At 42.4% G+C, this 15,637-nt stretch overlaps 1 protein-coding gene across 1 annotated transcript in view; it reads left to right on the top strand.

Moving 5' to 3' along the window:
• Positions 1–14,733, top strand: part of HTR4 (5-hydroxytryptamine receptor 4) — a 75,510-nt gene extending 60,777 nt beyond the window's left edge. Inside the window, exon 6 of the mRNA XM_074156109.1 lies at positions 14,646–14,733. Within this exon, the coding sequence (XP_074012210.1) occupies positions 14,646–14,733 (88 nt within the window). The remainder of the gene's footprint in view (positions 1–14,645) is intronic.
• Positions 14,734–15,637: the final 904 nt, after the last annotated feature.

Genomic DNA, 15,637 nt, shown 5'->3' with positions numbered 1-15,637 from the left:
ATGTACGTTTTGGCTTGTTCTGGTATGGCTTTTAACCAAGCTAAAAATGAGGAGCAACTGCCTATGAAAGTGACGCAGGGAATTAATGTTTGCAAGTGGGGCATATATAGGAGGAGAGAGTAGGATGGAGAGCACAAAGGGTCTGCTGCTGCCCTGAATGCTCTGAAGGAAAATGCGGTGTGCATTTATCAAACCAAGGCTGGTCGGAGAACATGGAGATTTTACTCAAATTAAGCACCCATTGCCAATGTCACCATCTGTGGTATGACATTTAATCCTAATAAAATGCTTACAAAATAAGACTAGTTAAGAGCACAGCTCAAAAGTTTGCCATGTTAATATTTTTCATAACATGACATATAAAGTTTTACAAATTCATACCTAGTGGGCTGTAAGACAGAAGTGGTCTAAAGTCAGGAATGTGCTAGTTAATGCATATCATAGAAATATTAATTGAAAAAGGAGGAGGAAAGAAAGAGGAGTGGCAAGCCCCATTCAACACAACATGGTGGAACATGGTGTTTGCTACCTGATGTGTGAGAGCTGGCCCTACCCAAGGCAGGAAAGGTGACGGTACCCTGGTGACAGAAGACCGACCGGCAGGCTCTAGAGTAGGAGGGAACATGCGTGAGCCCCAGATGCTGTGAGGGAGTTTGTGATAGCTTGCTATTCAGAAAGGATCGTAAAGTAGTGACTGACATTAACAATGTGCATATGCTAAACTTTTGTTATAAAACACATAATTCTCTACAGAAAGTCTTGTTTTGACACAAAAAAAAAAAGTTCTGCTATTGCACACAAAGTAGACACATGAAATAATGAAGAATTTTTTGCCAAAAGATTTCAGCAAACTGCAATTGTCATTTTTCATTGGATATTTCGCTGCAGAAAAGCCACCCCTTTTCCCAGATAGCTGCAATTTTGACACCGGGGCACATGTTAGAAGCCTGACAAGCAAAAGCCACTCTTGGGGCTCATGGCTGCCGGTCTGCAATACCTTTGGAAATCGTGGTGTCTCCATTTCACAAGGAAACAGCTCCAAGTGTTTTTGCCACTTCTTCATTCCGCAGCTTTGAAGAATGGCTCATGTTTTTTTCCTAGTAGATGAAAGATCTAATTACACCAGTTGCGAGATCTCCATTTATAAAAAAACATTCATTATCTTCCATTTGAATATTCTTAATTGATCCTGCTTGTACTTCAGTAATTGAAACACCTTACTTAAAAAACAGAAGCCTATTATGAGCTATCCCATCTGCAGGTAGTTATAAACCACTCTTAATGTGATGCTGTGTATTTCTAATGTAAGTGAGCACTTCCAAGTACTCTCCTAATTATCGGTTTTGGGCCTCTTATGAATGTTGCATTAATTATGTGCAAAAATGAACTGTAGGCCAAAATATGCAGGTAATTAGAGCATATATAACATAGTGCCAGACACAACATTAATGAGAGAGAAATAGAAATACAGAGTTAATGTGAGAAAAAGGGGAATGCGCCCGTCTTCTGCAGCATGGCATTGAATGGCCTCACTCATTTGCTTACTTGTTTACCCTGGTGTTTATAATTAGAAAATGGACTTAGATCACTGAACACAAATAGTTGATTTTAAAGTTAGCTTAGTTTCTGAACTTCAGTGCCCAAGTTTCTGTTTCTTTCATGGAAACATCAACTATTATAACATTAACAATTTGCAAATTTGTGATGGAAGAAGCCAACATCTCTGGACTTACTTCATTATCTTCATTGCTGTGTGGTCCCATGTTTTTCATCACCAGTCGTTCTCACATTTATCTTCATAATATCCAAAATCCAAAGCTTTTTGCTAAAGTTGAGCAGAACATCCTGCAATGGAAAATAAAGGAACTAGTAAACATCATTCAGGTCAAGCATCTGAAAGACGGAAGCGTAAGGAGGCTGGGAAAAAGAAAACTCCTAGTCAGGAGATAGAACAAGCATAATTAAGATGACTATCAGCAAAGCCAGACAATGATGACGTCTGTTACCACATGGAGTAGTCTCCTGAAGGAACCACTGTAGAAAAACCCTTTGGATGACCAAAATTAGGCTGGATGAAGTAATGGCAAGCGGTACAGCCCTGTATCAGCAGAGGGGTGGCACGGGGTAGCTCATAATCTCTGTCATATCTCTAATGCCTCCACTGGACGTGTTAGAACAAGGAAAAAGTACCTTTCAGCCCAGGTGCCTGGTGACCTTCCTGGTGATGCCTTCTTCATCCCTCGGTTCACTCTGACATGAGATCCAAGACTGCTTCTCCAGACATTGTCTCAGCAGCTCTAAACAAAAAGCAAAGCAGGCTTATTTTTAAACGATTGCACTATATGCTGGTATTTTGCAATAGTCAGGCTCAGCAGTCAAGGTGAGGGTGATCTTCAACGCCTCCAGCAGGGTCAGGAGGGGCATTAGCTAGAAATATCTTTCTGATTAAGATCCACAGCGCTGTTCAGCACGCAGGGCTGTGGGGGAGAGAACTGGGGGTACCAGAGCCCCAGCAGGTCTCCATGAAGGGGGCGGAGGGGAGCAGAGAGGCGGCACTCCCTCGCACATCCCGAGTCGGGTGTTTTTCCGCGTAGGGGTCCCTGCGATTCTCATCTTTACACCAAGGAGGAGGTGAGATACAAACTGCTAATCTTCCTAGAGAGGGGAGCGTGAGATGCATTTGGGATGCGCTGGAGAAACGTGGCAGCTATTGTTCCGACAGGATCAAAACTGCTAACGGTATAATGAGGCTGATTATTTTTAAAGTGAGTTTTGCCATTTGAAATCTGCCACATTTGACAGCTCTGGAAGGCACAGACACCTGCCTGAGCATGGAAGGGATAATGCAGTCAGGCCACGGGAGCACAGGGGCAACAGGAGTTTATCAGCTCCCAAGGAAACAGAAACTTCGTTCTCAGTTGAGCATTGTTTCTTGGGTCAGGCTGACAACTTTGACAACAGCGATGGCATGTTCTGGGTATGTGGTTATTTGGTTTATTTAAGGTCCAGTTGACCCCTGCTGGCTCGTGTCCAAAAAGCCACCGAGCCATCAGCAGCTCAGTGATTCTGAATCATGGAAGAGATCTGGTAACCATCTCCCAAAGTATTATCCCTCTCAATTATGACACTGCTTTATGCCAAAAAAACTTAACCTGTTCAGCTGCTTGCTTCTGAAGGCTTGGTTTCATAAGACAAGAGCTAGGAAATGGGCAGGCAGGCAGATATAAAAGCTACACAAATACACTCACAAACATATTTGCTCAAGGGATCACATCCTGTATTTCTCGCCTCTTCCAGGCCCCACTCACAGATTGTTCACTGTTCTTACTTTAAAAGTTATTAAATATCTCAGGCATAGCTTAGCAACATCCGTGTTACAATTAATAACTGCCCAACAGTGACAAACATCAGATGGACTTTCAGAGCGATCTCCACTGGAGGCAACGGAAAACAAACCTGTTCAATGTGGGCCAGGGCCAACAGGGACAGTGCCTGGCCAGTCTCAATCCTTCCCCTTGTCTGAAATTCTGTCAGGTAAAGCCAAATTGCTGAAGTTTAAACCAGGACAGCAGTATCCCATGGTCAGCAGAAGAGGGGACAGCTGCTGGTGGGTGCTGCTCTGTGCAAAGGGACTGTCCTGTCCCATCCTGACACCAGCTTGTGATGCTCCACAAGAGGCTTCAGCCTTTTTATAAGCCTTGCTAAGAGACCCACAGCAAAGGTGGAATCTAATTACTGAGACTGCGCAGTGAGGAACAGGAGGTGCAACCCAAACTCAGTCATCTCCCTGTTTCTGTTTCACCAGCCTGAGAACATCATTATGGTCAGTGACCCAGAAGCAGGATACTCTCAGCTTCTGAGGGCGCCAAGGATTTAGTGGAGGACAGAAGTTCTTCAGTAAATAAAACACCTTTCCTACAGCTGTAGGTTGTTCTGTCCTGGAAAGCATTTCTTACATTTTAAAATTGAAACAATCTATTTTTGTATATGTGAGTAATTGCTGCTGCTGGAGCACCACAACCCTGAACCAAACTATGATTTAGTTGTACCAGACACTATTCATATCTGAAATGATACAATGCTTGTTCCAAAGAGGCTAAAATCTAAAGATAAGGCATACAAAGGAAGTATCACTGCCTCTATTTTACCCACAATGAACAAAGGCTCAGAGAAATGGCATGGTTTGCCCACAATCAAACAGGAATTGTTGGAAAAGCCACCTCTGTAGTCTTGAAGCGTCTTAAGTCCCTGGTAATCTTCTGTCAACAATTTTTTAAAATAGTTCACTGAAGAACTTAGATGATCTCTGTTCTTATTAGCATGCTTAGAATTTGTCAATTTGCTTAGCATTAAAGCATCTGTAGTCATGTTCCTGTTTTTAACTTTTGATGTCTATCAAGAATGTAATTATCATCTTAAGAGGTTATTATTCGATACAACAATGAGACTTCATATCATCATGCAAAAGGTTTTAGCCAGTACCCAGAGATAATGGCTTACAAAAGTGTTTCTTTTACATATCCACTAGGCATTATTTGCACATCTCCACTTTTGGAGATGAGGATGTCCCTCGTGTGACTTCCCTGGCATGGTATGGGAATGCCTTGACCCAAGTCTAACTGAGAGGGCCTGGGAACGTGTCCTGGAGCTGGAGGTCATCAGAGCAAGCAGCAGCCAAAGCTGGCCCATAAAAGTGAGAGAACAGGCAAGCTTCAGCTAAGGAAAACATCCTTCAGGAATGATGGAACAAAGGAAAAAGAAAGGAGAGAAACAAACGTACTAATAGATGCTTTCTTTGTTTTCTGTGACTTCTCAGACACAAAGAAAGTCTTTTTTTTTCTCACTCGAGGGCTTTGGTTACTTGGAGAACTATCTGCTAATTTTAAATCTGAGGAGGCATGTAGAAGTCTTACAAAATGTACTGAAGGCTGGATTATGTGGGCTGGAGACAGCTGTTTTTAAAACCTTTAACTGAAATTTAGTAAAGAATGATGAGTGCTTAATTCCAGCTCACAAGGTCTGAGCAGCATCATTTGATTTACAGATAATTAAGATATTCAGCATAACTACTCAAGAGTGGAAAAAAAATAAACACTTGTCATGAGATAGAGGCAAATTTGTATTTACATTGACTACAAAGGACTTTAAAATCAACATTGCTGTCATAGCCATATAAATAATTTAGCAGTCCAAATGTTTTCCTGAGATCTGGATTTTCACCATTCAGCTGCAATGGGAAAATTGAACTTATGGTATTTCTGTGGAAATGTTTTCCCAAATGGCTGCATCCTCTCTAAGGAGGAATGATCCACTGATATTTGCTCTTCTTTATTTAAAAAGAGCAAAAAAAAAAAGAAAAAAGGAAGTCTAGGACAGTCTTCAGTTTTGGCCAGGGCATTTTAAGAATTTAGGAATATTTTCTCTTTGGGGACAGACTGATGTTGCTTGAGACATCAGATCCACCGACTGGGTGGATTTTACATACAGAAAAAAACATGATCCTTCTCCAAGAGTGGAATGTAAGACACTGAAAGCAAAGGAAGGTCCCAGTTGAAAGGCTCACTGCAGAGGTTGGATTTCATTTCCTTGACCGCATCACTGTGCTTTCCTGGCCCTGGCTGCAAAGGGACACACAGACACCGACCATATCTGGTTGGCTGTTTCTCCACCAGAGCTCCAACAAACAATTTAGCAAATCATCTACCCCAGCCGCTTTACTCAGATAATCATACCATATCCTTACGGGCTCTGCAGGCTGTCAGCTTGCAATGAAGAGAAATAGTCATAGGAGGAGGGGATGGAGACATGCGTCTGCCATCCAGACTAACGCAGCTCCCAGGCAGGAGAAGCAGCCAGCCATAAGAGCTTCACCATCCTCATGCCTGAGTTCATTGAAATCCTGCTTCCTCCAGTCCCCCTGGGTGAGAGCCCTGTGCTTGAAAGCCCACGAGACATGAACATTACGCCTATCTCTACAGAGTTAAAGGAATATATCTGGTATTTGAGGGACTTCTCTTGTAGCAGTTCTCATTGTGTTCTCTCAGTTCACGCACTCTTATATTCATTGTTTTCCCAAACATTTAGAAGATAAATTCTCTCTGAATTGGCTTCTGTTAGACAAAGCAGATTGCAGCTAGTCATGGGCAGGTGCAACGAAAGACCTACCTTTAGTAAACTCACCTTTGATAATGAGCTGGTCTCCTCTGGGTTGCAGGTCAATCAGATGCAGCAGAAGGATGATATACAATAATCTTAAGCCTTATTGCTAGGAAATTTTGCAAGTATCTTTCTCATCTCAGAAACAGGAAGAAATGAGAAACCTACAGAAAAGCAGCAGGAGCTCTTCATCCTAGAATTACTAGATATATTGCTAGTTTTTCAGCATTGAATATGAAATCAATTTATGTTGTTCTGCAATGTTGATGCATACCAACAAAAAGACAAAACGAGCTCATAATTTCTGGCTCCCTTTTGCCCTGGGTATAGTGTTGAGTAGACGCTGAGGGTGGGGGGTGGTATTCTTCTTATCCTGCTATAAAGATTTTCTACTGATGTCCGAATGTGGAAGTTCACTTTAGTGGCTGGAAGCATGAAGCATCCAGACCAGAGATTACAGAGTTACTAGAAAGCTTATAATTTTATGGAGTCTATGAACCTGGTAATTGTGAGAGAGGGACAATTCTGCACTGACCTTTTGAAAATGAAATATGCAGCTGTATTTAAATCTAACATTTCATGAAAATACATTTAATTTGGATTATATTCATTATTTCAACAGAAAATGGGAATGAAACAACATTTTTTTTTCACATTTCATTTTGATACTTTGTGTATTTCAGATTAAAAAAAATAAATTTGTCTCTATCCAAGTGAAAAATGTCACAAATTAAAATAGCAAATTCCAGAGATTCTTGGATTTTGTGTGGCACCCTTCTGAACTTTCTGTTTCCCATGTTTCCACACTTTTTCAAAATGTCAAAAGCACCTTTTCAGGGAGAAAATAGCTGTCATCTTTACCCTTAGCTCCTGTAACCCTGGAGGGCACTCCAAAGCCACAGGCTCTTTCCTGTTGTTCTGAAACACACGCTCAAAGTTTATTCCTGGCCCACTGGGATTCAGGATGGTCTGTATGATCTTTCTTGGGTGCTTCCATCATAGATGTGGCTAAATAATGATGCCAACCAGAAACCGTACTGCACTTCACAACCTCTCTCTCATCTACAGGCAATCATTTACTGTGAGTTAGTGACTGCCATAAAATACAGAGTTAAAAGACTGTTTTCTACCTGCTCCTGAAACAAGAATAAAGTAAGCAGATGCATCACTGCCTGGAATAACTAACAAATAGTCATCTTCAGCAGTTTTCTCTTTCCCTCTCTTTTATAGTGCATTTATGAATTATGTTGTTTGCATTTATAATTATGGGACTGAACAGATGGTGGAAGGCTTATTTCAGAATGATGTGTTCATAAAAATAACCTACTCTAATCTGCCAGTGATTGTTAACTGTAATCCCAATTCGATATTGAAGAGAGATATTTATTCTTTCTCTGTAAATCCCTCTGAAAGAAATGGAGCTTTGAGAAATGGACACTATATTGAGTGTGAAGCTACAATAACGGTGCTGCATATATTCCAGATGGGAAAGCACTGAAGAGTTGTGCAGCTGTGACAGAAATAAATATGCAGGGAAGGATAAATTGTGGATCAACACAATTTTCAAATCAAAGAAAAGTTTCAATTCCTTATTCAATTTGGAAGTTCAATTCCACTTAAAATGTGGCTCCAGCTAGCTTCTACCTATGTGCAGACTCTTCCTAGAGTCTATTGCCTTAGGTTGTTGGGTTCAATAATGGTAGTTTCCATTATTAAAAATGGGGATCTCTGCTCAGGTAAAATGTAAATCTGCAGTGTATCACATCTAACAAATATTTTGTCTTCCTCTAAGCCCAACAAGTGTTTACTTCCGCTGCTGCTTCTGCAAATAAGAGGTTTTGTGATGTAACTGGGGGCGATCATCACCTATTTGCTTTCCTTCTTGGAAATCTTGTTTTACCAGCTTCATCATCTTGCAAGGCCTATGGATGGATCTGGAGACAATTCTGTGCACTTCAACTCCTTTGCAGTATTTTATTTCTGAGACCTCCTGCCCCACTATTTTCCCACTGAGACTTCAGGATCTGGTCTGAACTTGGATGAAAGCAGAGACATAATGTCAAGATTTCTTTGTTGCAATTGAAGGAGTCTCCATTTCTCCAATTCTGGCTATTATCCAGGTTCTTATTCCTGGCCTTCACATCTCCTTGCACATATGTCCTACCCAGGCTACCTCAAGATGCCACTTGTGGCAGATCTTCTTCACTAAGCAGGCAGTCTGAGGGCTGTGCTGCTGGTGAGCTGCTCAGAAGCACAGTTTACAGCTCTACTATGGCTGAAAGCTTTGCTCTTCTGCGCCAAAGCGATTGGCATCACTTGCACATGGGGCCACCAGAATTTTGCAGGCAAAAGTCAAAGGAAATAGTTGAGAATGAGAGGCAAAGGTGCAGGACTCCTGTCTGCATGTCTGAGCCCACTGGGAGCAGAACTGGAGGTGGGAGGGATGGGAGACCAGTAGAAAAGTTGATTTTGTTCACTAAAAATAACCAGAAATACTTGCATTTTCTGGGTTGCCTCTGCAAACATTGTCACAACCTTCAAAGATGCAAATTGGCTGTACAAAAGCTGTTAACTGAGAAGTTTTCTGGGAGTTTCTAGTTGCATATGAAGGAAGAAATGTAGTTTGAAATGTTTCATTTGTAGCACTGGCAATCAACAAGCAGAAAAAGGAGAAAATGAAAGAGGCAGATGAGTGCTTACTCATACAAAATTGCCAATAACACAGTGGTTAGATCAGTCGCCTTGATAAAAAGCAGAAAAAGGCCTTGAACGTGAACTGGAGTTGTCTCTTTTTTTTCTTTTCTTTTTTTTCTGTCTCATGAGAAGTTGCAGATTTGCTCCAGAACAGAAATGGGGATAATATTTGAAACTGGGAAAACTTGTGGAGAATGGGAAAAGCACATTCTATACCACTCTGATTTTAGCTTGAAACTCATTATTTTTGACCGAGCAAGTAAGTCTTTATAATTGCATGTTTCTCAGATACTCTGACCTCCCTTAAACATCCACTCCAACCTGTTAAATCTCCTAGTTGTAAATTAATTTAGCCTGTACATTTTTTCAGGGTATGCATTGTCTTCAAAAGGAGCTCGCTAGAGCTCAGCACAACAGGTTTCTGCTTTAATTTGGACTACAGTGTGCTACTGCCAGGAAAACATGAATAGAAATCTAATATAGACTTTTCAGAGTTTTGTTTTTGCTGAAATGTAATGCTTGGTTGAATTTGAAATCTTTCATGTGGAATGCAAGCAGTTGACAAAAAATTCACTATAAAAATATTAATAAAGGACTTCTCAAAAACAACAAACTGCAATGCCTTTAAGTGAAAAGTTTTGCTTGTCATTTTACAGAGTTATTGACTTTTTTTTTAAAGACAAATTCAGAGACACTGGGACAAACTCAGGAAAACTTTCAGTGCCACAAAATCTGCAGATCTATTTCTTTTCTTATTATTTCAAATTTTTAAGAATGTCACAGTTAAAACTATGCCCCTTGCCCGACTCTGCCGTGCCCAAGTTCCCTCAATCAGTCCAGGAGGGAGTCGCTAATGAACCGCTGCCAATAAACCCCAAATCCCAGTACAGGGATGTTCGAGGACCCAGTTTCATTTCAGTTAGGGGTAATTTTCCTGAGTTGTGTGATGGCAAGTGTGGGGTCAGTAGGAGCAGAGTGTATTACAGGCTTCAAACCTACTTCTGCAGCAACATTAACCCCTCAGTGTCTGAACACGTGTGCAAAATCTCTTCTCTACCCTGGTAACAACGTGTCCTCTGTTTTCTGGGCAGGGGGGTGGATTTAGGTGGCAAGGCCCCAGGCAGCAGAGAGTTAACAGCTCCCGGTACCCCGGCACAAAAGCAAACCCTTCCCAGCCTAGCCCAAGGACATCTGCAAAACCTCTCCTCAGTCTCCAGTCAACGACAGGACAACAGGAACCACCTTCTGCCAGTTCAAAAATGGAAGCAATAAATAATGTAAGCAGGTGTATTAGGAAAGAATTACTAAACAGAGAGCAAAGGCAGCTGCGCACTTTGTGATGCTGTGGTCTCCTCCATTAATATGCATCCAGCCCAGCTGAAAGCTTCGCCATGCTTGGACAGTTGCAGGCATTTTTAAATTTTTTTTTCATTTTTTCCTCTGCTATTAGTATGGCCCTCTATGTAAAATTATTTCTCCTGCCAAGGTTAAGGGGACAGAGGCTGCTGAAGCAACATGAAGAGGCTTTTGAAAGTGCAGGAGACGCTGCCACATGAGTCCTACAGCCCATTAGTGCTTCAGTTGCAGCTGGGAAAGGCTGTCTGTGCTCTCTCTTTGTCAGTTTGTTATTAATGAGCAGTACCTACTAACGCCATCCAAACCCTCCCAGAGTTTCTGTACCTGTGAGGAGCCCTTTGCCCTTTGTGGCAGCCACCGGGATTAACTGCCTGCAGGCTGAAGAACTTGAGTTTGCGGGGAGCTTAGGGAAGAAGGATGGATACAAGCATTCAGAGCAAGGACGATGGTTAAAACCAGGGGAGTAAATCAGGGGTAAAGCAGCTGCAGAACTGCAAGCTGAGCTGCTCCGGCTGGCGCAGCGGAGCCCTGGGTATGTGTAACCAGTGTAGGCAGCTTTACACGGATACTGCAAGCATGAAGGGTAGGCAGGAGCATTTCTGGGAAAAAGAGCAGATCCCTTCCAATTCCCAGCAGTTCTTGGCTGTCCAAAGGTCACCAGGCACTGTCTCCAGACAGAGGCTCCCTTCTGGAAAGCGACCCGGTGGCTGTGAGCTCTGACAGAGAGGTGGCACGCACACCATCAGGGTACTGCTTCCCCTCCTCCTGGTCCATGCTCTGCCCAGGAGATGGATGCAGTTAGCTTTTGTGTTCGGAGCCAGGAGCTGTGCCCCAAAATTGCACTGCTTTATGCTTAGCATTGAGGCAGGCGTGATCCCAGAAAACAGAGCTGGACACTGGGGCTCTGCTCATCAGGAGAGGACTAAACAGGGACCTCAAGCTCCATGGAAATAGTGACTGTTTTTCATTACAGTTGGGGAAGCCAAAGACTAGCAAATTTTTGGCTTTGCTTCCTTACTGAATCGTATAAGTTGGTGGGGGGGGTAGCTCTGCAGGGAAAGAAAGTGGGAAGATTACAAACACCACTGCACCCCCTTGGTGTTTTCTCCCTGGTTCTTGCTGAGTTCCCAGAATAACGCTGGAGATTCTTGTTCCACAGAGCTCCCCTCTGCGGTGCTGAGAGCTAATCCAACCAGTTAATTAAAGAGTCCATTGGACTGTCAGAAACAGCAGGAGATGCAGAAGCAATTATCTCCAAATTGGTCATCATCACAATTAAAGTACCATTTGGCAAGTATGTGAATAGCCTGCCGCAGGGTCCCTTTATAGGTGGTAATGCCTTTTCATTATTGGGCTTTATTGCTGGGTAGTGGTGTTTATGATCCGAGTAAAGCTGTCAGGTAAAATGACAGTGACGCTTGCCCCCAGTTCTGGGAGGAGTCGGATGCAGAGGCAGCCTGGGATGCTATTTGCAATTGAGCTTGGAGCTTAACGTGCCAGAATATACAAATCCCACCGAAGGAACTTGTTGTAGGCAGGAAAGCTGAGCAACTAATTTGCTGAAGATAACTCTTTTAATGCATTTAAACCTTTTAAATTTCTTTCCTGCTCATATATTATGGCTTCCTCAGATACATTCATTACTCAAACCTACTTGACAAATTTCTCTCGAAACATTCAGCCCACACATGCAGGTTCCGAGTGCCGTTGTCTGCTTGTGGTCGGTAGGATAAATCCCGCGGTGCTTGGCTTCTCCGCTGGGCAAGAGCTGAGGCACATTATTTGTGCGTTTGTGTAGGTGAGGTAAAAATGAGTTTCAGCTGTAGCTGTGCTTTCTCTCTGAAACTTGCTTCCCATAAATACTGATGCCTGGAAAATTAATTGTATTTTCAGAGAGCAGATCAGTTAAGACACAGTGGTGTGAAAAAAAGCAGGGCTGTTACAATCCTGCCCGTTATCCAACATTAAATTGGTGCCGTGTAACTGGCAGGTAGCTTCGAACTTTCATTTGAAGGGAGAAACTACAGTATGTGAAACAACCCTGATAACACAAAAGCCCACGAGCAGAGGACTCCTTTAACAGTTTCCTGGAGATGTTGGTAAGGTTTTTAGGAATGATGTGCCAGTACCTGAGAAAACCATCACCCCTGCAGCACAGCTTTCGCACCCTGTATACGAATGGTCTTTCCTCCTCTCCTACCCGTCCTCTTTCCCCACAGGGTAAACAGCTGGAAGTGCTGAGCTCACTGCCAGAGGCTTCAGACAGACACTTTGTGCCACAGGAGATCCTGGGACATCTTAATGACTTCTCGTTAGCTTAATGCACCTTTGTAAAAAACGGCACCACCTGCTAAATTGCTGATGTTGCACAACTGTTTTCTGACTACTGCAGAAGAAGAAGAAAGGTTTGGCTCTTTGGGTACCCTGTCAGCGTTCAGTGCCTGTCTGTTGTGCTCCTGAGCAAGACCTGAGTTGCTCTGAGCTATGTCTGCTTTGTTCAGAGAGCGGGGGATCTCCTGGCTCTCGTCCTCTGTATCACCGTCTGTAGCAGAGGCATTGCCACACGAGAGGTCTCTTTGGTGGATTGCCTCACAGAGTGTGCCATGTCTGACTTGGTATAGAAAATTAAAATTACGTTATGACTTGTACGCTTTATGGTCGTCTAATCGGAGTGTCTGTTCAGTGTTAGATACAAAGTGTTTTTACTTGTTTCTTACATCAAGTCTGTATCTTGTTGGTAGAACTAGCACATTTTTTTGAAATTTATGATCGTTGTTTAAAGGGATGGAGTACTAAGGGAGAATGTTCAATGGATATATCTGGACATACAGTGACCTGTATTAAGGCAACTAAGCCTGACCATGTTGTAAAGCAGCATCTAATACATTGGAGGGTAAATTCCTCCAGGAATATTATTCACCAGGAAAAATTCGGACAGGCAGTACAGTTTATACCCTGGCTTTCATTTTGAGCCCATGGCTGATCTACTGGAACTAATGGATACATCATTTGCAGGATATTCATCTACTTTCAGATGCCATTTCAGTGGCATTGTAAGCACCTTAATTAGGAGCTTGAGTCCCAAGTATACTCAATGGAGAAAGACATGCATCCAGATTAATAATGCCAAGTAATTGATGTCACAGTATCAGTTTTTGAATATGTAGACAATGACCTTTTTTCCAATGGTTATTCAAAACAAATCCCAAGGCTGGTGCTACTTCTTTCCCCTCTGCTAACAGCAGGATAACTGCTATATTCTTCTATTTTCTTAGGCTTTTTTCTTTTTTTATTCTTTATTGGGATGCAGATGTTTTAGGTATGTCTTAGATGTTTGTTACTAAGAGAAATAATATATCTACATCTCTAAACACCCGGGAGAGGAAAGTCTTAACAGAGACCTGATTTCCTCAATATGCATTTGGGCTAGGGAAAAACACATTTTTACAGTTATTTTTGCAGCTTCTTACTTCTGGACCTCCTCAAAAAATGGTTTGGTTCAGCTTTAGTTTAAATGAAATGGACCACCAAGAGAAGACACCTGGCTTGCTTTGTACCCTCCAGGGGGGTTGCAAGCAAGAATGATTTGATGTGAAATTCTAGAAAGATGTGCTGTATCAGTTTTTCTCCAGTTAGCCAACGTTTTTGCTATCACCTCAGATCTGCTTATTCCTACTTATTCCTACTACACACTGCACACCACTCAGCGAAAAGAGCTGTATGTCATTAGCAAACTAAATCAACAGTTCTGTTCAGAGAGCCATGTTGAGATGGGCAGCAGCAAAGGGGCTGATAGATGAGGCACAGGTAAGAGACAGTGTGGAATTCCTTACAACTGAATTCTGCTTTTCCATATCTGGCCAAAAGCCTGGAAAAATATCAGAAAGGTATATAGATGACATGATACCTCCAAAGGACATAAACCTGAACAGCACTGGTTTAATAAGACATACTAGAATTGGCACTAAACCCAACTTCGTAAGAGACAGAGATTACTTTCTTTTGTAAGTGGAAATGCCCTGTAATGTTGGTCTTGGTTCCATCTTAAACAGCATTCACTTCCCATGCTAATCTCAAATGATTCTTTAAATGCTTGCATTGAAGACATTAAGTGAAATGCCTTCAGCTTAGTCCACCCACAGATGATCAGTGTTTCCTAGTTCTTTGGTCTTGTTTCCTCTCATTACGAGCTGCACCTTAGATACCTGAAAAACAACAGGTTCTTGGTTTTCAGGGATTGCCTTGACTGCATCAAATTGAAGATTTGGTTTCCTGCCATGGAGCAAAGTAGGGATTCACATTTGTTTAATGTGGGATCCAGATATTTGGAAGATGTACTGTCTTAAGATGTACTTTGGCGTTTTCAAGAACTCATTTTTCATAAGCCTGTCCTTTTAACTATCACTAACAAATCTTGCTTTATGGTTTTCCACTGACAGGTACACTGTTTTACGTAATGGACATCATCAGGAACATGAGAAGCTTCCCATCCACAATGACCCTGAATCACAGGAATCCTGTTTCTAGTCACGGTCCTAGAAGAGGAATAACCTAGCTGAAGGAACAGATTCCTTTTAGGATACCCAAAGAATTCAGGGGCAGCAGGATTTTATGAAAACTCATTCATCTGCATTGTCATGGTGCCTGTTGTACTGACTTGATATGAATGTCCAGCTGCACCTGTGTAGATCGATGGGCGCATGGGATGGTACACGAGCAGAATAGCTGAGGAGACTTTCCTGTATCTGCAAGGACAGCTGGACTATATGACTGTGTCAGAACTTTACTCCAGGACTGAGCCGATTTCTGTCAATGTAAGGAAACAACACAGATACAAACTACCCAGTGTGGGGACTTCGGTTATTCCTTTCCAGCTGCCTTCTGTGTACAAGCCACCTCTCTGTCCTGTGGTATCATGATCTTCAAGATTACAAGTTCTGGCTAAAGCCCTAACATGATGTGAGACTAAATGCCTGCCTGCAAGATCCTGCCCACCAGTGAAGAGATGCTGTCAGGAGAGAAACAGCACTACGTTTCTTTAGCAAAATAAGAGGACATGTTTGCCTTTTGATTGTAGTTACTGGTGAAAGGTCAGCATGAGCTGCTGATTCACCCTACCCTGCAGAGCTTTCTTTGTAAATGCTTCTATTTTGTTTCCTGACCAAGTTCATTGGTAGAAAACTCATAGAGTGTATATAGTGCTGACAAGCTGGAGTGGAACCTACAGAGACATTCCACACCTAACAGACATCCCTGCAAGCACTGCTTCAATCCAGCCCAGTTGCTAAAAGGCAGTGGCCATCCTCTGCTATTTGGAGGCCAGTGGATGGGATGTGGCCCTCAAACCCCAGGCAAGCTGCCAGTGCTGTCCTCATCTAAGCAAACTTTGGGCACTCTTACCAAGAAGAAGGGTTGGCCAAGAGACAGAGTC

Source organism: Numenius arquata, chromosome 11, assembly GCF_964106895.1.
Source record: "Numenius arquata chromosome 11, bNumArq3.hap1.1, whole genome shotgun sequence".
Classification (NCBI taxonomy): domain Eukaryota; kingdom Metazoa; phylum Chordata; class Aves; order Charadriiformes; family Scolopacidae; genus Numenius; species Numenius arquata.
Note: the sequence above shows the minus strand (reverse complement) of the source record. Positions and strands in the feature narration are given on the sequence as shown.